This window comes from Acinonyx jubatus, chromosome B1 (assembly GCF_027475565.1).
Source record: "Acinonyx jubatus isolate Ajub_Pintada_27869175 chromosome B1, VMU_Ajub_asm_v1.0, whole genome shotgun sequence".
In the NCBI taxonomy this organism is placed as follows: Eukaryota; Metazoa; Chordata; class Mammalia; order Carnivora; family Felidae; genus Acinonyx; species Acinonyx jubatus.
This window is the reverse complement of record NC_069382.1, coordinates 164,761,137-164,786,206: the sequence shown is the minus strand read 5'-3', so window position 1 is coordinate 164,786,206 and position 25,070 is coordinate 164,761,137. Positions and strand designations below refer to the sequence as shown.

The 25,070-nt window shown below is 39.1% G+C and overlaps 1 protein-coding gene across 1 annotated transcript in view; it reads right to left on the bottom strand.

Moving 5' to 3' along the window:
- Positions 1 to 23,971, bottom strand: part of KCTD8 (potassium channel tetramerization domain containing 8) — a 251,478-nt gene extending 227,507 nt beyond the window's left edge. Inside the window, exon 1 of the mRNA XM_015084833.3 lies at positions 22,542 to 23,971. Within this exon, the coding sequence (XP_014940319.2) occupies positions 22,542 to 23,505 (964 nt within the window). The 5' untranslated portion in view covers positions 23,506 to 23,971. The remainder of the gene's footprint in view (positions 1 to 22,541) is intronic.
- Positions 23,972 to 25,070: the final 1,099 nt, after the last annotated feature.

The following is a 25,070-nucleotide window of genomic DNA, read 5'->3' as shown; positions in this document are numbered from 1 at the left end:
CTTGCACTTCGTGAACTTAAATTCACATTCCAATGTCAGACAGAAGTTATTCATTTGGCAAGTAGCTAGGGTAGAACCCTCAGCTCATATCTTGCCTGTTAAGGAGAATGAGCTAGTGCCTTAATCAGCTTCTTTCTCATATTTTAACTCAAAGGAACTAACATTTTGTTACTACTGGTTCTTACATAGTGCAATTCAACTGATGTGCTAAAAACACCTGACAAGTATTATCTCATTTATGCTCAGATCATTTTTCAGATGAGAGGTGGAGAAATTATCTCAAAGCACTTAAGTCATTTTCATTAAATCAGTAACTAGAGAGTGACAGAAGTTAGCCAAGATCCTTTGATTTTGTCTAATCTTCACCAGAATCCATGTATACTTTAGCATATCTAGATACAGTTGTCTAATAATTGAGCAGATTTTCATTTATCTAAGATTCTAACATGCATATTTTGAAATTACATACTTTAAACATTACTCATCTTTTATTTTATTATACAAGCTGCAATCATACTTCCTATACTTTTCCTCATTGATAACTTGCACTGAAACAATGAGATTAAATTTAACAGCCTCATTTCTATTATACATATATTTGTATGTAAAGGAAGGTCCGTGGGGGGAGTTATGTGTAGATATCCTTACATAAATGAGATGTGCATAAATATGTATACATTTGCAAGTATTTTAATAAAAATCATCATTTTTTCCAATGTTTCTCTCAAATTCAAATATGGCAAGGCTGTGCTGGAGACAGTGGATGGAGTGGCTCCATACTAACATGAAGAGGCTAGATGACTAAAAACTAAATTTCTTGATTCCATTGGAATGGGCTTCTGGATGTGATCGGTGTTGCCCCAGTGAGCTGTCCTCCCACAGACCCTCATTCCAAATTCAAGAGAGGCAGGGTGTGGAGCAGCACGGTGTTACAGAGCAAGTGGCCTGCTGTACAGGCAGGGTCTTGATTCTGGGTTCCCTGATGGCAACAAAGCAGCAGGTCCTTCAGTGGCCAGTTCTCCAGTGGACGTGAAGTCATTCTTATGGGCTCAACATAAGGCACTTTTCTTCAATCCTTCCTATGATTCTGAGATATGCATATCCGTAATAAATCCCACTCACCTTAAACTAACTAGAGTGCATTTGGTTTTATGTAGCTAAGAAATATGACTTGGAGTAGAGAATATAGATCTTTCCTGCAATAACAAAACCCAAAATATGGCCCTAGTTTAATGTAGCAGAGGCAGCCAGGTGGTCAGTGACAGGATAAAGATATTATAGATGAGAAAGACAACAACAACTATTATGCGATGGTGACCATTTGGTCAAATTATGGTCTGCTGTACCTTAGAATATAGACACATGCCATCTAGAGCTATAGTATATAGTATAATATACAGTATATAGTATAGTATATGTGAGAGAAAATACTAGAAGATCTCAGAATATTAGTGTGTAGTGTTTGCTTCCTGCTTCTTTCAGCAAAGCCTGATAAGAGAGACCCACATAGCAAACCTTCCAGAAGAGACAGAAGAGAACCCAGCTCTTCTAAAGGAGATGCTCTTTCCTCCCTTTGCCTAAAGCCTGAAAGAGAATTTGAAGCAGAGCCCTAGAATTTGGAAACTTACAGAGTTGACAAATCCAACTATTTCCATACCACAAACTGAAGCAGTTAAAAGATGTAGCCACATAATGGCGGGTAATCTTCCAAGGACGTAATCAGCTGTCACAAGAGCACCAAGTCTCTCACTGGTCAAAGACTGGACAGTTTGAGCATTCAAAATAATAAACATCATGGATGTAAATGTTTAAATAAATTAAATGGCCATGGTTTTATTATTTTTTTTTTTACATATGAAATTTATTGTCAAATTGGTTTCCATACAACACTCAGTGCTCATCCCAACAGGTGCCCTCCTCAAAGCCCATCACTCACCCTCCCCTCCCTCCCACCCCCATTAACCCTCAGTTTATTCTCAGTTTTTAAGAGTCTCTTATGGTTTGGCTCCCTCCCTAACTTTTTTTTTCCTTCCCTTCCCCCATGGTCTTCTGTTAAGTTTCTCAGGATCCACGTAAGAGTGAAAATATATGGTATCTGTCTTTCCCTGTATGATTTATTTCACTTAGCACAACACTTTCCAGTTCCATCCACGTTGCTACAAAAGAAATGGCCATGGTTTTACAACTACTCTTAAGAGAGAGAGACAGAAACAGAGACAGAGAGAGGGAGAGATGTTGAGAAAAGAAGCGGCAAAGGAGGAGAAGAATGACAAGGACGAGGACAACCACAACTGGGGAATAAAAGGGGAAGCCCTGAAATACCAAAATAATAGTAACAACTTAACTGAATTTCATTGGAAGTTACTTAGGAACCAACTCCTTACTGTGGAAAGTGGCAAGAAATAAGAAAGAATTATGCATTTTCCCTGCTTTTTCTCTATGAACTGTATTTTAAGCAGTTCTTGAGAGAGAGTTCTTCATTATAAGATTCCACCTAACAAATGTGGAAGAAATGATAAAATAAGAAAATCGCAATTTTTGCATCCCCTAATATAATGTTTGCATCAGGCAATGGTCATCAATGATAAAGAGGGCACTTGTCAGGTTGAGCACTGCGTGTTATATTTAAGGAATGAATTACTAAATTCTACTCCTGGAATCATTATTATATTATATATTAACTAACTTGGATTTAAATTAAAAAGATAACTATTAGATAAAGGTTTCCTGGGCACTTACAATGAAGGAATCAGACTGACAATACTCACATCTGCAGATTAATTACCATTAAAAATGGGGCAACCTGGCACTTGTGGAATGCTCACCTGTGAACTAAGATATTAATAGAGTTACACAGAATCACCTATGAATACTCTTGCCAAAAAAAAAAAAAGAATCTAATCAATTTTGAGTTACTGTTCATTTACAGAAAAGGTAGCGACAAAGGAACAATTTAAATGAGGTCACAAGAAAGCAAGCTGCCATATCCAGAACATAGATCATTAATCAGGTCAACAGACCCTATTTCTGCAAACTGATAGCGTTACCTGTAAAGAAACAGATACAGAGACAAAAAAGAGAAAGAGAGAGGAGGAGCTATCCTATACTGAGATAAGGCACACAATAATGACACAGTCCCACATTTAACAGAAAGAAAGAAGAAAGAAAGAAAGAAAGAAAGAAAGAAAGAAAGAAAGAAAGAAAGAAAGAAAGAAAGAAAAAGAAGAAACTGTTTAAAAATCTTTGAGACAATCTTGGAAATACGATTGTAGATTATGCATCAGATTTTGACAAAAATTATTATTTGCCTTGTTACAGTTGAGATTGGAAGAGTGGTTATATAAGAAAGTATCCTTGGGGCTCCTGGGTGGCTCAGTCGGTTAGTGTCCGACTTCGACTCAGGTCATGATCTCACGGTTTGTGAATTCGTGTCCTGCATCAGGCTCTGTGCTGACAGCTCAGAGCCTGGAGCCTGCTTTGGATTCTGTGTCTCCCTCTCTCTCTGCCCCTTTCCTGCTCATGTTCTCTCTCCCACTCTTAAAAATAAATAAACATTAAAAAAAATTTAAAATAAAGAAAGTATCCTCTTTTTGTTGTTTTAGATACTAAAGTATGTAGACGTGAAATAAAGCATTGGATTTTCTTTAAAATGCTTTAGCAAAAAAAAAAAATCAGAGAGATGAAGTGATAGTTTGATTATTGTTAAATCTAGAATATGAACATAGGGGAGGTTTTTTTTTTTTTACTTTCACTTCTGGGTTTTGTTTTCATTATGTTTAAAATGTTCATATTCTAAAAATTTACGTTAAGGAAACGACAGCAACAACAAAATCGAACTACCAAACCGTGGCGTTAGCAGGGGAGGTAACTCTTTCACACAATGGTGACAGCCGTGCTGACAAAGCTGGCACCATCCTCCTAAAACATCATTTGAAATGACTGACTCACAGAGGACACAAAATAAAGAGTCTTCAAAATAAATAAATAAAGAGACTAAAAACGATACAACACAAGATTTTGATTGATCTCACTTCACTCGTGTAACTGACCAAAAGTGCACCACAATTTCGAAGCAATTCCTTTGCCAAAGAAACTGCAAGACTGGCCATCAATAGCCTAGGCTGTTTAACCCTTCAGGCAGCCCTCATTTCTCTGAACCTGCAAAGTTAAGAAGTGGGTCGTGGAGGCTGTGTTGCTGCAAAGAGCGTGTACTACCCAGTGCCTCTTGCAGATGTGGCCACAGAGGACTATTAACAGAAAAGAGTGTCAACAGAAAGTTAAGAAAGGGATCATAAGGGACAAGAGGCAAGGGGTTTTTGTTTTTTCTCAGTGGGAGAACCAGGTGCTACCACATAGTCTCAACAAGAAATTTATTCTATGGCCAGTAAAGGGAGTCTCTGCTGTTTGCACAGTGGGGTTTGCTATAGACCAGTAATGCTGTGTGCCGACATCCTCCCATTCTTGGAAGAAAAATTCTTACTGAAGTCATCCAAACGTCCCATTTGATACTGTTTATGGATGTACTAAGGGCAAATAACATATATATTAATATGTTAATTCACAGGTGACCATTCCACAAGAAATCACATTCAAATCTCATAAATGTACAGCACATTACCCAAAGTGGGGGCAGGGCTAATGAGACTTGGTGTCTCCCCTTGGTGAGAAAGGCTAGTAAAATATTCACATGCATGAAGGGCAATTTCTTCATGCCATGGAGGAGCACATGTTGATGATGCTATTGTTGCGGTTGGAATTTCAAGAAGGAAAGAAGGTGGCCATGGAAAGAGATTCTAGTGGCTCCTGTTGACAGGCATACTTGAAATCTTTCCAATAGCTTTCTAGCTTACAGAGACTGGAGAGCTAAAAAGTACTTCTGTCATTAGTCATTAAAGAGATGAAATTTAAAATGACAATGAAATATCACTTTTCATCTATTTTGCAACAATTAGAAAACTGAGTATGCTAAGTGTTGGCAGGAAATTGGAGAAAAGGGAACTGTCGGGCACTGCTCTCCAAAATGAAGGCTGGTGCCTTCATCTGGAGAACAATCTGAGAGTACTCAATCAAACGCAGTGTATGCATCTTCAGTGAGCTCGTAATTTCCCTCCCAGATGTATACTGCAAAAACTTCTCACACAGGACCATCGTGGACTTGGTCACAGTCAGGCTGAAGGCAATTTGAGTGTAGATCGGTAAAGGAGGTGTTGGTTAGGTACATTTACCCACCAGAAAGTAACTTGCAGCAGTTAGAAATAACCAATTAGTTTAGACGTGCACATGAAAATGAAGAAATCTTTAAACTAAAGTCCTTAATCAGAAATAACATATATGTAAATTAATAATTTAGGAAAATAAAACAGAAAGACACATTTTGCAAGAACACAAAAATATACAGATATACATCCAATACATTAGAATGTCTATGGGGATAAAGTGGTAGAGACTGAATGGCTTAATTTTTTTAAAGTTTTCAGTTTTAATTCCAGTATACTTACAATTATTTGAATGGTATAAATTTTAAACACAATAATAAAAATAAGAAATAGGCATGCACAGACCAATGTTGGTAATGTACCGTGAAGATTCGTTATTACTGTTTTTTTTTTTAAAGGTATATTTCTAGAGTCTCTTTTCGCTAGAGTTCCATATGTGATTTATGTTGATTGCATAACCAGACACTGTGAACTGAGGCATAAGGAGAGACAGGCAGTTTGCTAATTATCTTATTTTGACTGTTACGGACCTTGGCAGAGGGGGTGGGTCTAGACGCTGAAACTTTATGGCAGCTGCCTAATTCTGAGCTCCCACATCATTGCAAGGCTGCACCATCCTTGATAGCCCTATTCTATGGTGTGCCTGGGAATCATTCCTGGAAGGAAGCTCAGGCTTCCGAAGCAATCTGTGTGCTATCTGTATTATACTTAATAGGAAGTTTTTTCTAGCTTAAATTATCTAGAGTGGAGCCTGCTGTCTGTAACTAACACCTCTACAAAACAGGGGGAGTTTAAAAATCATCGTATTTTTAAACTTTTCCCAGGTTTCTTACAACATAAAGAGTTTGAAAGGAATATATTACTTTGCTAGGGCTGCAGCCGCAAAGTACCATAGACAGGATGGTTAAACAACAAAAAATTTATTATCTCACAGTTCGGGAAGCTAGAAGCCCAAGATCAAGGTATTGAAGGGATTGGTTCTCCCTGAAGGCCATGAGAAAGAATCTATTCCATGGGTTCTCTCCTAGTTTCTGATGGTTACTGGCAATCTATAGCACTCCTTGTCTTAGAGATGCATCAGCCCGATTTCCACTTTCTGTGTTCATATGGTATTCTACCAGTGTGCATTCATGCTTATATCTCTATGTCCAAATGTTCTCCTTCTTATGACACCAGTATTACTGGATTAGGGCCCACCCTAATGAACTCATTTTAACTTGATTACCCCTTAAAGATCCTGTTTGAAAATACAATCACATATTCTGAGGTATTGGGGATTAAGGTAGCAACATATCTTTTTGGGGAGACACAATACAACCCATAAAATACTGCATACAATTTAGCTATAATTTTAGCCATTATTGCCTGGTGCTTCTACTGAAATTGTAGGGTAAATCTGTTATTGTTTTTTTTTTTATTTTTTTATTTTTTATTTTTTTTACCAAATACTGAGTATTACCAAGCTTCACAGTATGAACGCTAAGTACCAAATTATAATTATGATAAATATGGCTTGATAGTGGTAGCTATAAAACAGACAGCTTGAAATAACTAAGCTTACAGCCCAAACATGCTAACACAGGAACTAAAAACTAAAGTATTGTAATGGTTCTTATATGCCTGAGAAATACATCAGTCCAGCAGAAGAAATGTAAATAATTATGCCAAGCTACAGAATCTTAGATGCTGGACTTCCCAGCATATTTATCCATGGTTCCACTTACCAGTAACATTAACGACTGTTAAGTTCCGTATCTTCTTGTTATAAAACAAATATGTATCTTTTTACCACTGTCTGTGAATTATGCCATTACAGGTCCACTTGACTGAAATAAAAAGTAGGGGCACCTGGGTAGCTCAGTCAATTAAGTGTCTGATTCTTAGTTTTGGCTTAGGTCATGATCTCACAGATCTGGAGTTTGAGCCCCTGCATCTGGCTCTGCACTGACAGCATGGAGCCTGCTTGGGATTCTCTCTCTCTCTCTCTCTCTCTCTCTCTCTCTCTCTCTACCCCTCCCTGCTCATTCTCTATCTCAAAAATAAATAAACATTTTTTTAAAAAGTGGCTAGAAGACATCTTCATTTTAATTTGACTAGATTTTTTTCATAGAAAAGAGGCAACACCTATAAGAAATATGACAAAATCTGGAGTCTAGAAAAGACTTTTCATTTCTTCAAGTGGTAAAATTTCTCAGAAATTGATTCGGGTGTAATACAGAAACCAAAAATATTATCACTTTGAAAATATTGAGTTTACTTCTAAATAGGCAAGTTCAACAAAATGTCAAGATCAGTAACAGTATTAAATTTTTATAAAACATAAGTCATTATTCAACCACAGTTCAGAGGACAAACATTTTTAATTGCCTGCAGTGGCCATGGAGTTATACTTATGCTCCTCCAAAGAATCCTCATGTGTGGACACACACACACACACACACACACACACAATCATGCCTAAACACTTATGATCAAAAATTAGTATGACATCAAAAACCATATGATCATCTCAGTAGTTGCAGAAAAAAATTTTGACAAAATTCAACATCCCATTCATGATAAAAAATCTCAATAAAGTGGGTTTAGAGGGAGCATATCTCAACATAATAAAGGCCACATGTAAAAAACCCACAGCTAAAACCAAACTGAATGGTTGAAAACTGAGAGCCTTTCTTCTAAGATCAGGAAGAAGACAATGATGTCCACTCTCACCACTTTTATTCAATATAGTGTTGGACATCCTAGCCACAGCAACCAGATAAGAAAACGAAATAAAAGGCATCCAAATTAGTAAGGAAGAAGTAAAACTTTCACTATTTGCAGGTGACATGAAATTACACATAGAAAACCCTAAAACCACCAAAAAAACTATACAAACTAATAAATGAATTCAGTAAAGTTACAGGATACAAAATTAATATACAGAAATCTGCTGTATAACTATACACTAATAATGAAGTCACAGAAAGAGAAATTAATAAAACAATTCCATTTACCATTAGACCAAAAAGAATAAAATATCTAGCGATAAATTTAACCAAAGATGTGAAAGACCTATACTCTGAAAACTATAAGACATTGATGAAAAAATCTGAAGATGACACAAATGAAGGGATACACCAGGTTCGTGGATAGAAGAATTATATCATCAAAACATCTATACTATGCAAAGCAATCTATAGATTCAGTGCAATCCCTTTTAAAATATCAATAGCATTTTTCATAGAACTAAAACAAATAATCCTAAAATTTGTATGGAACCACAAAAGACCTTGAATGGCCAAAGCAATGTTGAGAAAGAAGAGCAAAGCTGGAAGCATCACAAAAATCTCAGATTTCAAGATATATTACCAACGTGTAGTAATCAAAACAGTATGCTACTGGCACAAAAATAGGTACATAGATCAATGGAAAAGGACAGAGAGGCCAGAAATGAACCCACACCTATATGGTCAATTAATTTATGATGAAGGAGATGAGAGTATACAATGGGGGAAAGACAGTCTCTTCTACAAATGGTGCTGGGAAAACTGAACAGCCATATGCAAAAGAATGACATTGAATCACTTTCTTACACCATACACAAGAATAAACTCAAGATGGATTAAAGACTTAAATGTGATACCTGACACAGTAAAACTCCTAAAATGAAACATAGGCAGTAATCTCTTGGACATCAGCCTTAGCAACACAGTTATGGGTATGTCTCCCCAGGCAAGGAAAACAAAAGCAAAAAAAAAAAAAAAAGTCACAGCACTCCGTCAATAATACTGTAATAGTGATGTAGATCCAATGGTATATAGATGGCAGCTGCACTTGTGGTGAATACAGCATAATTAATGTGCAAACCTGTCAAATCACTCACTTGTACATCTGAACTAATATAACATTGGTGTCAACTATATTCAAAATAAAATATAAAATAAAAATAAACTATGGAGATTACACTAAAATTAAAAAAAAAATTTAAGGAGAGACCATCAACAAAACAAAGAGGCAATCTACTAAATGGGAGAAGGTACTTGCAGATGATATATCCAATAAGGGGTTAATATCCAAAATATATTTAAAAATTATACAACTGAACACCAAGAAAAAATCTGATTAAAAAATGGGCATCAGACCCGAACAGACATTTTTCCAAAGAAGACACAGATGGCCAACAGACACTTCAGATGATGCTCAATGTCAACCATCAGGGAAGTGCAAATCAAAACCACAGACAGATACTACTTCACACCCATTAGAATGGCTAGTACCAACAAGACAGGAAATAACAAGTGCTGGTGAGGATGTCAAGAAAAGGCAAACCTTGTGCACTGTTGGTGGGAATGCAAATTGGTACAGCCACTGTGGAAGACAGTATGAAGGTCCCTCAAAAACTTAAAAATATAAATACCATATGATCCAGTAATTCCACTACTCGGTATTTACACAAAGAAAACAAAAGCACTAATTCAGAAAGACTCACATGCCTCTATGTTTATTAGAGCATTATTTACAAAAGCCAAGATATGGAAGCAACCCAAGAGTCCATCAAAAGATGAATGGATAAACAAGACGTGTTATATATACAATAGAATATCTCTCGGTCATAAGAAAGAATGAGATCTTGCCATGTGTAACAACACAGGTGAACCTAGAGGATATTATGCTAAGTAAAATAAGTCAAATGGAGAGAGCCAAACGCTGTATGATTTCACTCACATTTGGAATCTAAAAAACACAAAACAAATGAGCAAACAGACTCTGAAATACAGAGAACAAACTGGTGGTTGCCAGAGGGGAGGCTGGTGGAGGGATGAGCAAAATAGATCAAGTAGATTAAGAGTTACAAACTTCCAGTTGTAAAACCAAGAAATCACCAAGGTGAAAAGTACCGCAGAGGGAAGATCATCAATAATATTGTAATAACACCATCTGGTGACAAATGGTGGCTACACTTACTGCAGTAAGCACTGAATAATGTATACAATAATCAGGTCAATATGATGTACACCTGAGAGTAATATAACATTGTATGTCAATTATACATCAATATTTTTTTAAATGTTAAGAAAAAGAAAAGAAAACATAGGGAAGAAGCTCATTGGCATTGGTCTTGACAATGATATTTTGGATGTGATACCCAAAGCACAAATAACAAAAGGAAAAATAAAGTAATGGAACTACATCAAACTCAACAGCTTCTGCACAGAAAAAAAAAAATTAACAAAATGAAAAAACAACCTACAGAATGGGAGAAAATTTTTGCAAACTATATCTTGGAAAAGGATTAATATAAAAAATATGTAAACAACTCAGTCAACGTAACAAGAAAACAAACTATAATTTAAAAGGGGAAAGAACTAAATAGACATTTTTCCAAAGAGGGCATCAAACTGGTCAACAGGCACATGAAAAATGCTCAACATCACTAATCATCAGAAATATGCAAATCAGGGTACCTGGGTTGGTTAAGCATCCCACTCGTGATTTCAGTTCAGGTCATGTTCACACAGTTGGTGAGATTGAGCCTCATGTCAGGGTCTGCACTGACAATGTGGAGCCTGCTTGTAATTCTCTTTCTCCCTCTCTCTCTGGTCCTCCTCCACTCTCTCTCCCTCTCCCTCAAATAAATAAACATTAAAAAAAAAAGAAATATGCAAATAAAAACCACAATGAGACATCACCTCACATCTTTTAAATGGCAATCACCAAGAATACAAAAGGTAACAGGTGCTGGCAAGAATGTGGGGAGAAAGGAACACTTATACGTTGTTGGTATGAACATAAATTGGCCCAACTACTAAGGATAATAATATGTAGGTTTCTCAAGAAATTAAAAATAGATCTGGCATACAATCCAGCAATTCCATTCCTGGGTATATACCCAGAGGAAGTGAAAACAGGATTTTGATGAGATATATGCAAGTCCATGTTTATCACAGCATTATTCACAATAGCCAAGATACGGAAATGCCCAGCAATTGAATAATAAATAAAAAAGATGTGGTACATCCACACAGTATAATATTAGTCATGAGAAAGAATATACTGCTGTTTGTGACAACATGGATGGACCCTTAACATGTTATCCTAAGCAACATAAGTCAAAGACAAGTACTGTATGATATCAGTTACATGTGGAATCTTAACAAGTTAAACCTGTAAAAAATGGAGTAAATTGGTGATTATTGGGGGATTGGTGGGGAGGCACTAAGAGTGATGATGTTTAAGGATACAAACTGTAACCAGTAGTAAATAAGCCGCAGAGATCTAAAGCACAGTATAATGAATACAGACAATAATATTGCACTATAATTATATAATAAGATAAATATTGCTACACAGGAAATCATATTATAATATATATGTGTTTCAAAGTAACACATTGCACACCTTAAACTTAAAAAAAAAAAAAAACAGAAATCACTGGAATTGTATGTATGAATCCTTATCCTGCACCTGCAAAGAGACATCCTACATGCAGCTTTCACCAACCAGAAGAAAAGAGGTCAAAATATGGGAGCCTTACCTCTGAGTGGCTATGAACATCTGCCTTAGATCTCTCTGCTTTCTTCATATACCTGGACTTTCAACAACTAAAAAGCTTACATTAAAAATGTGTAGCCTAGTTTCAATAGGAGCTGATGAGTTGAAAGCTAACATAGTTTCCTCAAAATGTGGAAATCTGTATTTAAATCCAATTTCTAGCTTAAAATTTTTGGCCAAGTGCCCAGATTCTGAGCAATGTTTGAGTCCACCTGGCGCTGTGACAATTTGTTCTCTTACACAAAACTGCTGAAAATGAAAGCTAAATGCATTCGCAAGAAATATAAATATGGAGCATGAGGTGCTTTGCCTAGGGGCGCCTGGGTGGCTCAGTCATGATCTCCCAGTTCCTGAGTTCTAGCCCCGCATTGGGCTCTGTGCTGTCAATCTCCTGCTTGGGATTCTCTGTCTCCCTCTATCTCTGCCCTTTCCCCACTCAAGTGCGAGAACCCGTGCGCATTCTCTCTATCTCAAAATAAATAAATATGCTTAAGAAACAGTATCTTAATGTTGATTTTATGCTTATTAAGTCAATAATTTTTGTAACATTTCACTAATGATGATGGGACCTTTTCAGAGCAATCTCGTAAGTATTGCTACCAATTTCCTCAAAAAGAAAAAGAAATCTGATGCTGAGAATTGATACTGTAGAGAAATGGGAATAGTTATGTGATCTGAAGCCCTGACAACAGGTAACATGTATTGAGCATTTAATTTGTGCCTAATATTCTTCTGTTTTATTTTTTTTTAAGTTTTTTATGTTTATTTATCATTGAGAGACAGAGAAAGAGAGAGACAGAGCATGAGCATGGGAGCGGCAGACAAGAGGAGACACAGAATCCAAAGCAGGCTCCAGGCTCTGAGCTGTCAGCACAGAGCTAAACACAGGGCTCGAATTCACAAACTGCAAGATCATGACCTGAGCCGAACACTTAACTCGCTGAGCCACCCAGACGCCCCTAAGTGTTTTATGTGGGTTATTTAATTCAATTCTCACAACATACCTATGAGCATTATTGTTTCCCTCACTTTCCCTTCAGAGGGGAGATTATTTTTCTAAGATCTCAAAGACAGATCCAGAAATTGTCAAGGAATCTCACAAAGAATATTGAACCATTCATAGTGTTCAAGGTTTTCACTTCTCAAGAGTGGAAGATAACAGATTTTGGTATTGTCTACCCCTACATACACTACTACTCTCCCTATTCTCCTTATACCAAAAATTGCAGCTGTATAATTATACCAAATGATGACAAAAAGCAATATATTATGAATTTCATCTATGCTCAAAGTTTGGTTATTATAACTAGTGAAAGAAATAGAAGTAACACAACTGAATGGTTAAATCACTCACTATTCTGGGGAAGAGAAGTCAACACTATATATTTTTAATTTATATTCTTTTGTTATATTTAACTTACTCTCCCCACCCTATGTAAATAGACATTAATACGAGAATGGTTATAGTATGGTAGTACTAACATTCTAAGTCACCTGCTGAACAAGATCAAACTAAATTTGGTGAATAAACACTGAAATAATGAGCATTCTATCCAGTATCATGAAACATGTGCTGTTATTGCCAGAAAAGCTGATTTATTTGTATTAACTACCTTGACACAAGGTTAATAAATATAAGTAAAATTGATATTGCAATACTTATCACAAAATAGTAATATCTGTTAAGTGTCTTTTAAGGTACCTTTTAAAAACTAAGAATAGAAATTGCAATATAGAGTTATCCAGATCCTCACCTTTGCAAATACCTACAGGTATAGCCAGGTAATTCCTGACTTGATATTAAACTACGATAGGGTCTGAACACATCTGGAAGTAGCAGCCACATCACATCTAAGATATTTTGAAAGGCAAATACTCAGCAATGTGGTTGCAGATAGATTGCAGCACAGAGCATTTGCCCAACATCCTTCATAGCATTTAAACAGAAATAAATGTATGTGGGTACGTTTACAATGCTAACAAGCTCATGTATAACATTATTTTAATCTGCCCCCTATTTTTGTTAACATTTTCTTTATTTTCATTCTTCATAAATGCCTGTGTAACCACTTCTCATGTCTTTACTCTGGCCTCTTGCTAATACACTAATACCTAATAACATAATTCACAGTTACATAAAGTTTACTAAGATCAGTATTGAAATGCAAGTTCTCTTTCATTCATATAAGTATGTCTTATCTCATGATGTAGCCTGGCATTTGCTCAATAAGCTCAATTTAAATAGAAGTGATACAAAATCTCAATTCAATAACTACCTTAATGGAACCACCAACATCTCTGGTTCATCCATTGATTTGTACCTTTATTCAAAAAACAAATACTTATTGAGTTCTTAATGTGTACTAGCAATTGCACTGGTTGCTGAGAACACAAAAGCAAGACTTGGTGTCAACTTTCAAGGAGAGGATTCATGCAGAAGATCCAGATGAAAAGAGACTGTTACATGACCTAGCAATCCCACTTCTGGGTGCATAGCCAAAAGAAATGAAAACAAGATCTTGAAGAGCTATCTGCACTCCCCATGCTTATTGCAGCACTATTCATACTAGCCTAAGATATAGAGTCAACCTAAGTGTCCGTCAGTGGATAAATAGAAAGAGAAAGTGTAGTATATATGCAATGGAATATTATTTAGCCTTGAGAAAGAAAGAAATCCTGCCATTTGTGATGGATGCACCTTGAGGGTATTATGCTAAGTGAGCTAAGTCAAACAGAGAAAGACAAATACGTCATGATACCCCTTATACGTGGAATCTGAAAAAAACAAGCAAACAAACCTCATAGAAACAGAACAGAATGGTGGTTACCAAAGGCTGACAGGTGGGGGAAATGGGGAGATGCTGGTCAAAGGGTACAAACTTCCATTATCAGATGATTAAGTTCTGGGAATCTAATGTACAGCATTGTGATTATAGTTAACAACACTGTACTATATGCTTGAAAGTTGTTAAAGCAGACGTTAAATGTTCTCACTGAAAAAAAAGGAATGGTAATTCTGTGATATGATAGAGGTGCTGGCAAATGCTATAGTGGTAATCATATTGCGATATATAAATGTATCAAATCAATATGTCCAATATGTCGCATACTTTAAACTTACTAAATGTTATATGTCAATTATATCTCAATAAAGTTAGGGGGGGAAATGGAACCTATCAGGAAAGGAAAAAAGAGAGAGGAAGGAAATTACATACTGTAGGACATTCAATAAGGACCCTGTACCTGGAGAAGTACAGAGACTAAACACAAAAGGATTCTAGAGCAAGGAGTCACTCAGTGTTTCATGAGTATACCAAAGAATACACTTAAAAAACCAACGGGTTAGGATACAAACTTGTAAATAATATGAGCTCAGCATAAAATATTTCACCTACTTTTGTTTTTGAAGGTGCAAAATACAACTAGCCTTGTAGAATAATTAGATTTCATGAAATACTCCCACACGGAAATGAATGATGGGAAGTTTACAGCTGATAAGCACAAGACATGTGTATTCAAGTCTACAGCTGGAGGTTCACCATTACACTTAGAACTTATAAGGTAGTTAACCTATTGGAATGAGCTTGAAATCCTCTGAATAAAGTTGTTCTCATCTTTAGGCAACTCCTTGCAAAACCTCTGATGGGACAGCCTCTCACTACTAAAACAATGAACTTGATTAGAAAAACCACCAGCACATCTTGCAGGATAGTGGCTGCTAGTAACTGCTGACAGTTCACTCAATACCCTGAAGTTAATTCAAAAGAGGGTTTAGAAATGATACCTGTAAATAAATACGAACTGAAGGGTAATATAAAATGCTACTTTCCAAGAACTTCAAATACACTTGTATATACTATATAAATATACATACAGACACACACACATATATATGTATATACACACACACGCGTGCACACACACACACACACACACACTTCCAAAACATGGCTTCAAAAATACCGAAAGTCAATGCCAGTACCCATCAGGTATTTAATACTGTTTTTAACTTAATTATGCCAAATATATAACTTAATGGCGTTAAGCAATATTCAGAACCAATAAACTATATAAAATTACCAAAACTTGATTTCAACTAAAATAGCCTCTTCATTATGCCACCTTCTAAGGAAAGAACATATAAAATGTGTTCTAATATACAAAGTGAAAATGAATTTTCTATAGAAAAGGAGTATACGACTACCTTAGCACTGTTCAAATTTGTCAGTTTATCAAACCTACAAATACTACTTGTTCTCCCAAAAAAGTGCTAAATTGAGTCAAATGGTTTGTTTTCTTTAATTTGAAAAACATCCATGAATATGGTAGCCTTAGTCAAAAAAATATTAACCTTTTCATCAAGTAAAGACATAAAACATGTAGTTACTGTATTCCTATGGAAATTTAACATAGATTAAGAAATATTTGATTCATTCATATGTAGTTCACACTACCTCTTTTTGCTTGTAGAGCTAAATTCTAAGTACTGAGTGGACACTGAAATATACTTGTCAAATTTACTGAATGAAACAGGTATAATTTTTAAATGTCTAGGAGGAAGGGCTTCAAAGTAAGACAGAACCATTCAAATTCCATTTCAGCCCCATATAGCTCTATGACCCAGGGATGGTACTTAACCTCTTCAAGTCATAGTTTCCCAACTGAAGTAGTAGGGAACCAATGCCAAGTTCAAGGAACACTGTAATGTGCATAAAACGCATCACAAATTTAGATATGTAGTAAATGTTCTTTTCATTATACAATCTGTATTTTGAAAAAAAATCAAGTTTTTTCTAAGCTTCTAACACCAAGATTAATTTATAATACTTTCTGGAGCAAAGGACATGTATTATACTTTTATTATTTAAGACATCAATAAAAATTTTAATGTCATCCAAAAGTGTCATTAGCTGTATTGAATGTGTCAAAAACAAGGACATCATACAAATCATTTGTATACGACAACCATAACTTTTAAAAAATATGGCTCCCACCAACCTATGAATAGAAAAAAGACTGGAAGAAAATAAATAAAAAATTATTAGCGGTTATGGGGCGCCTGGGTGGCTCAGTCGGTTAAGCATCCGACTTCGGCTCAGGTCATGATCTTACGGTCCAAGAGTTCAAGCCCCGCGACGGGCTCTGTGCTGACAGCTCAGAGCCTGGAGCCTGTTTCAGATTCTGTGTCTCCCTCTCTCTCTGCCTCTCCCCTGTTCACGCTCTGTCTCTCTCTGTCTCAAAAATAAAACAAACGTTAAAAAAATTTTTTTTAAATTATTAGTGGTTACTGTTGGTGATTTTTTTTATTTTACTTTTGTAAAATTTTTAAAACTGCATGTATCACTTTCATAATCAAACAAGGGCTACTTTTGAATGAAAAGTTGATCATTTTCACAGTTTCAACTCTTGTCAGTTAATAACTTATAACAGTAGAATAGATAATAATTAATGCTTATTTTCATACAGATTATTTCTCTTTTTACAGGGGATTTTTTTTAACTAAGGCACACACACACACGCATGAACACACACACACTGTGAATTCTGGTATTCTAAGCTACAAAAAAGGACTTTACCTAATAAAACATAATATCAATCAGTCTTTCAGCTTCATAATGTGAATAATAGTTGGTCAACAAGACACTGTAGAGGGTAGCAGGAAAAAATGAAGTCATAACTCTATAGAAATGATCAAGTTTAGAGACAGTACCATGCCAGACATAAAAGTTCAATCCCCTTAAACAGGAGCCAATGCCATAGCACAGCCTCCAAAACTTTTGCACCCCCAAATTTTGTCATTTTCTGTCTGCTTTAGCACTCCACCTATTTATATGAAATCAGGACCTTGCTGTTTTAAAAATTATCTGTTCCTTTTGCTTATTCTCCACTGACTCAAAAGTCATTCAGTCATGTGGATGCAAAAGAAATTTTCACAATATAATTATGAAAATAACTAGTAAGTCTTTAGAAGGAAAAGAACCAACTTTATAAAAAGTCATGAACAAAATTATTTTCCATACAACAGTGTTTGTAATAAAAGTAGGAACATTATTCTAGGAAAATAATATAAAAATGTAAAGGTATGCTTATAAATAGAATAACCTTTCAATGATATTTCCTAGAAAACTTTTAATACAACAGGCCTGCCAACATAGGACTGAAGAGGTGTTTGAATATTTTCAACTCAACTAGCTACTTCAACCCAACACAGTAAAATAAATCAGGATACATGAAAGAATAGATATAAAAGCCCATTCAGACAAATCAGAATTCATAGGTCAGTCAGTAATAGCATTAATCCCTAGATCTGGCACTCTCATATGTCAAAACAACAGCAAAAATATACCAGACTTAAAGAATATCAAGTGCATCCTGGAGAAGTGTATACTTTCACACCAAATATTACTCAACCAACACATGGAATACAAAACAGGAAGCACTTTAAGAGAAAAGCAGTATTACCATTCTGTAAACACACTGATTATGAGAAATAAAGGATATATACAATGTTTATTCTAACTATGGGTAGTCTATGTATCACATTCCATGCCTATAACTATCTATTGTCTATAATACAACGTCAACATAAAATGCCTTGTCTTCCAGACATAGCTAAAAGCAGCCACAAGCACACTTAACAGACACCCTCCCTCCCTCCAAAACCCAGAAAGCACAAAAATCACTCTGCTTTCCTTCAAGAAAGGGCAATCTTTAGGGGCACCTGGGTGGCTGGTTGGTGATGTGTCCAACACTTGACTTTGGCTCAGGTCATCATCTCACGATTGTGAGATGTGACTGTGAGATGGAGCCCCACATCAGGCTCTGTACTGTCAGTGCGGAGCCTGCTTGGGATTCTCTCTCTCCCCCTCTCTCTACCCCTGCCCCACTCGTGTTCTCTCTCTTTTTCTCTCTCTCAAAATAAATAAATAAAATTAAAAAAAGAAAGAATGGAAGGAAGGAAGGAAGGAAGGAAGGAAGGAAGGAAGGAAGGAAGGAAGGAAGGAAGGACAGGGGCACCTGGGTAACTCAGTTGGTTAAGCGTCTGACTTTGGCTCAGGTAATGCTCGCGCGGTCCGTGAGTTCGAGCCCTGCATCAGGCTCTGGGCTGACAGTTCAGAGCCTGGAGCCTGCTTCAGGATTCTGTGTCTCCCTCTCTCTCTGCCCCTCCCTCACTCACAGTCTGTCTGTCTGTCTCTCTTTCAGAAATAAATATTATTTTTTTCTTAAAAAAGGACAATCTTCAGTATTAAAAGAGTAATATGGAATACGGTATCACTAGTATAGGTTCCAGAATCTAAAAGACTTGGTAAAATAATGAGTTAATGCTGAAAACAGATAAAAGTGTCCATGTAGCCAAATGAAGTTGGTATTAAATGTTTAATAGCCTGTATATAACCTTGAGCATTAGAACCCAATGACGTGGATACAAGCACTTAAGGAGATAATGAATCCAGCTCAGTGTTTGTCAGAAAATATTACCAAACTTTCAAGTCCTAGTAGAAAGCATTAAAACACTTCTTGGCTCTGAATCAGAAAAGGGTTCTGTTGGAGTTGATCCAAAAACACTAACTGTACTATGACTGGCAAACATAGGTGACTTGAACTTGGCCTAAAAATCCAAGTTCCAGGAAAGAACTTGCTATTAAATTGGCCATGCCAAACTTTTAAAAGTTTATTATACTATCATTTAATTGCAAAATAATTTTCTAATTAACTTTATAATTAATTCAACCATACTTAACATAAAACAAAATTGCAATGTAATATTTACAAGAATAATAAAGTCTGTATAATATGGCTTATAATTGTAACTGCTGATATTTGTTTGGCTTTTATCATGTGTCAAGCACTGGTCTGAGCACTTTACATGTATTTTCAAATCCTATAAAATTGGTACTATAACAATCCCCATTATACAGGCAGGGGAATGGAGACTTAGAAGAAGTAAATAATTTAACCAAGATCACACATTCGGCAAATGGCAGTGTCTGGGATTACCAGACCATTTGCCACTCTCTTCCCGTCTGTATAGAAACTTAGGGGCAAGTGGGGAGAGGGAGGGAGGAGCTGAAATCCATATTTCAGCCTGTAAACAACAATTCTACAGGTTCAGATCATCTTCATACTGCTAATTTCACACATAGCCTGAATTTTTAGAGGTGTTAAAATGACTGACACACTAAAATAAATATTTGTTGAAGAACCTGTGTCAAGGGGGAAATAAAAACTAAAAGACCCTCTTCTGCCACTAAAACATGGTGGACAAAAAGTTCATCCAATGATTTTGTTTTTATGAATAACACTGTTAGTCTTTGTAAACAGAGACTGCTAGACAAAATAATTATACTCTGTATACCTATATCATTACCTAAACTGAAGGAAATGGAGATACAAAAATTGTACACTGTATTTTCATTGACCAATATTAAAAGAAATCCTGTGCAAAAGAACTTGTGAAAATTAGCTACAATCTATACAAACATAAAGTAAATGCATATACAATATTTCACATGGCAAATTGGCTTGTTTTATATTACATTTGCTTAGTCAGTGACTAGAATACCACTTCAGAAGAACAATATTTAACCTGGGATTGTGTATTCCCCCCCCCAAGAATAATCAATAAAGAAGCCTGTGCGTTGCTTAGATTTCTAGGACTTTTATGAATGAATCTCAGAGCTCATTAGTTGTATGAGGACTCTGCAAAGAGCTATTCGTAATATGGATATTTTATTTTGTTTAACGCTCCTTGTGGCTCCAGAAATGAAATATCCTCAATGCCAAATATCTCGCAAATTACCTTATTAGTTAAAGTGTATGAGTTTCCAATTGCAATAAACTATTTTAAGGGAATGTTTTCATAATTGAGAGACAACCTATATTCTCTTCATAAAGTAATGGACATGTTCAAGTCCACAGCTCTCAGAGAAAAAGGCCAACAGTGAAAGATTTCAAAATGCAAGAATCTGAACTACTGAACATGTATGCTCATTTCTTCTCTAATAAAAACCACTAACCCCAAAAGAGTCAAAAGTTTATCTCATCTTCTAAAATGCTGATAAATATATCCACACTGGAATGACAAATGTTTAAGAGCTAAAATGGTAATAAAGGTCCCATTGATAAAGGATAAAATGTAAACAGTGATGCTAAATAATGTTTTAATTACTTTATGTTGAAGAGATCCCAATTTTATACAAGCAATAAAATATTACCTTCCTTTGGGCAGCTTTTCTATAAAACTTTTTGCTGTGTAACAAGTAACACTTTGATATAATTAAGACAATTAGATTGGTATCTACTACTTCAGGGAATTTTCTTTGCTTCTCTGCGAAATGATTTTCACACGAAATCCAGCACCATTAAAAAAGACAATCTAATACTAAGGCCCAGTGTGCTGTGTTTTGTCACCCTATTTCCAAGGTTACTAGAATACACAAAGAGCATGTGCCATTCAAGCTTGCACCTGTGGGGGAGGGAGGGCGGTGGAATAAATATGCTTTCCACTTCTCTAATCAAAATAAGGTACAAGAAATTGTCTAGTTCCCAGTGAGTGAATTACCAAAAAAAAAAAAAAAAAAAAAAAAAAAAAAAAGATACAATTAAAGCTTTAAAGCTGGTCTAGTTCTACCATAGGCTGTCAATGATATTCTTCCTTAACTCTACAGGCAAGTTTTAAAGCTTCTTGTGTCTTGCCAAAGAAAAAACAAACGTCTGCCAAATGATGTTCCTGCTGCCATCCCAGCTGGCTTTTGCTGTGTCCAAATAGCTCTCTGGTTGTGGCCCTCACTTTATAAGCGTCACTGATTACTGTGCCGGTCCCATCCCCCCCAGCCCCAGTGATACTTGGTGCAGTCCTTGAACTTGATCCACAGAGCCCCCTCCCGAAGCGCACTGCAAAAAGCACCACGCGAAATCCTTTCCAAATCCTCGCCCCCATTCTCTCATTTCAGAAAACCACTGCATTTTATTCCCCCTGGGAAAGTGGACTCAATCCTCCTTTCGCACGTGAGGTGCCCAGAAAGGAAACACAATCACATACACATACACGCATACCCACACACAACGCACGCACGCACCAAGTCCCTTCCTAAGCTCCAACCCTGACAGCAGCAGACATCCAAACTCTAGTTCCTTCCACCAGCCGCTGTTGGAAACCAGCAGTTACTGACAACTGGCGGGGGAAATCTGAGGTTTCTATGAGTGGATGGACTCCTCTTTCCCACCAGCTGCCCTGGACCCCTGAGGAGCCCGGTAGGCGCAGTCGCCACTGCTCGCGTTGCCCCCTTCCCAAAACACCGTAATTGTACGCTCCTGCTCCAGAAAGGCACCAACTGTATGTGATCCTGGCGGTGCGCGGTAATGCCTCGATGCTAAACTGCCCTCTGGAGGGACCCCGCTGAGACCCACATAAGTTAACCCCCAGGAATTCCGCGGAAGCAGAGAGAGGGGTGAGGACTCGGGCACACAGCTTTGTGCTGCATGTCTTCTTCCCGCCCTCCGCAGAAGGGCGCCCAGCTCCTCCGGGAGCAGGGCAAGGGGAGAGGGCGCCATCACTAAAGTTAAGAAAAAGGAATGCTTGGGAACTGCGTGTTCCGGAGTTGGTGGAGACGGGACTCAAAAGAGACGAAACCGTAAGTTGTGCCTTACAAGGGAAAGCCCTTCGCACTTACTAGCTAACCAGCCCCCGCCGGGGACACCTGCCCGGTCCGGGTTCCAGCCCGGCTCAAACGCTCCGCGGGTCGGCGAAGGGGCGGGGAGAAGTAGGAAACGCGGACACTGGGAACTTACGGAAGAAGATGTACTCAGTGTAGCTGCTCCAGATCTTGTCGTCGCGGTACTGGTTGACGAAGGCGGCGGTGCCCGAGGAGTTACACGCCACCATGTGGAAGCCAGCCTCGGACAGGCGATCGAACGCCTGCTCCAAGTAGGTGAACTTGAGGTAGAAGCGGGACGTGTACTTTTCGGGCGGCCGGTCTGGGTCGCGGCTCTCGTTGAGCGTGTCCCCGAAGACCTCCTTGGCCAGCGCGATGCGCCCGCACACCATGATGCGCGCCACACGCCGGAACTTGGCGTCCGCCTGGTTGTCGCGCACCGTGGTGTAGGAGCCGCGGTAGCCGAGCGTGAGGAAGCCCGAGCGCTTGTCCGGCGCGCCGCCGCCGCCGCCGCCGCCGCCGTGCGCTCCTGGGCCCGAGGGCGCGGCTGCCGCTGCCCCACGCAGCAACAGCGCGTCGCTGCTGCCCTGGGAGACGTTGTCCTCCAGGTCGCTCTGGCAGCCCTCGTCGTTGAGTGAGTTCTGCTTGGTGACCTTGGGCGACAGCAGCTTGACCAGGTCGGTGAGCTGGAAGTACTCGGCCTCGCGCAGGAGCCGCTCCTTCTCGGGAAAGTGCTCCGGCAGCGCGAGCTGCTTGTCCCGCAGATAATCCAGCACGTACCTGAAGAGGAAGCCGTCCCGGTCGATGAAGAAGCGCGCCCGGCTGTCTCTGGGCAGCTCTCCCCGGCGTCGGGCGCCGCCCCGGGGGCTGGAGGGCGAGAACATACTGGCCAGAGTGCTGTCCGGGACGCTGAGCAGCGTCGAGTGCTTGGTCACATAGACCTGACCTCCCACGTTCAGCTCCACCACCTCGGGGAAAGGAGAGGGCACGCAGGGCCCCGGGGCGGCGGCTGCAGACGCGCCCGGCGAGCTGGACGAGGAGACCATCTCGCTAATGGGCAGGATGGTGCTGCCGCCGCTGCCCGTGTCCTTCAACGCCATGGTCCCCCCGCCGCCGGCCAAGTGACACGGGAGAGCAGCACTTTCTCCTTCCCGAAGCCCGCGCCTTGCACCCCCGGCAGCCCTCGGCCTCGGCGTGCGCCTGGTGCGCCCTCGGGCCGGGCGGCACGTTCCTTCGGCCGGGGCGTCCCCGTTCAGGGCTCGGGGCAGCGGCGGCGGCGGCGGCGCCCAGGATCCATCGGGGGAGCGAAGCGCGCGGGAGAGGAGCTCCGGGGCGCCGCGGCGGCGGTGGAAGCGCGAGGAGGAGCGGCTGCTCCTTTGGGGTGACGGCGGGGAAGTGTGAGGGAGACTTGCGAGAGGCTCTTAGGCAGCCGCTCGGCTCCCCGCGGGGAGGGCTGGAGGAGGGGCCGGAGCAAAGAAAACTCGCCGCCCTAGCAGCTTGCGAGCGCGCAGCGAGCCCCGGGCGCGGATGGTGGCGCTAACTACTCCTCGCAGCCCGGGGAGGCGGCGCTGACGTCAAGCTCCGGACTGGGACCCGAGCCACAGCTGTCATTTAAAGAGATAGGCGCCAGCCGCTGGCTGCGGGGCTCCGACGCTAGGGGGCGGGGGCCGAGCTTGGAGGCGAGGCTACTTGGCAGCCAGCGGGGAAGAGCGCGCGGGGAACAGAAAACACAACGGGGGGGGGGGGGGGGGGGGTCGGGAAGGACAGCATCTCTCCTTCATTCGTTTCGTTCCGTCCGTCCATCCGTCCCTCCCTCCTTCCTTCTCTTCCTTCTCCACCTTACTTCCTTACCTTCTTCGCCCCTGTTCACCCAGTAAAACTAGTTGGGGGCGGGGGGGGGGGGTGCTTTTTGGTTTTTGTTGTTGTTTTGTTTTGTTTTTGTTTTTGTTTTTACTCCGTTTAGGTGGAAAGTGGAGTGAGGAGCGGTGGGCGTCAGGGGCAGGGCGGGAAGGTTTGTATTACAGCAAAACTGAGAGGCTTCTAATCTGAAATTACTACAAATGTTGGCGTGCAAGCAGTGAGTGCAAAGACTGCGTGGCTGTGACTCTCTTGAGGGGCTCTTGCCATAGTTTTTGAAGTGAAGGGCGAAATGCCCAAACCTCTATTACGATCAGTTGTCATGATTGCATATTTAACTGCATGCGCTACATATAACTGAAGAATCTTTAATATCTGATTTCAGGTCACAAAACTAATAAAGGATTGTATGTAACGTGACTTTTCTTCTTTCATCTTTTCGATATTTGATTCATAGTAAATGCTTAATGTTTCTGGAGGAAAAGACGAAAACACGGAGAAAAGTTACTCTGTTCTAATCTCGATCAGTCCCTTCATTAATCTCTCCATTTTCCTTTCAACTCCACGGGGCAAGAAAAATGGCTTGTTTTATTAGTTTTCTAATAGGCCACAAAATGAAAATTATATGAATTTAGGTTTACCTTAATTTCCACTTGTATATAGCACAGGGACAGTCTGCAAGGTCAGCATTATTTGTGATAAAGAGTTAGTTAGGATAGAAATGGAAATGAGAACTCTCCTTTCTTGTGGCTATCCACTTGGGGCATCCTTTTGTGTAGGAAAACATTAAAAAATCATTGATTTATGA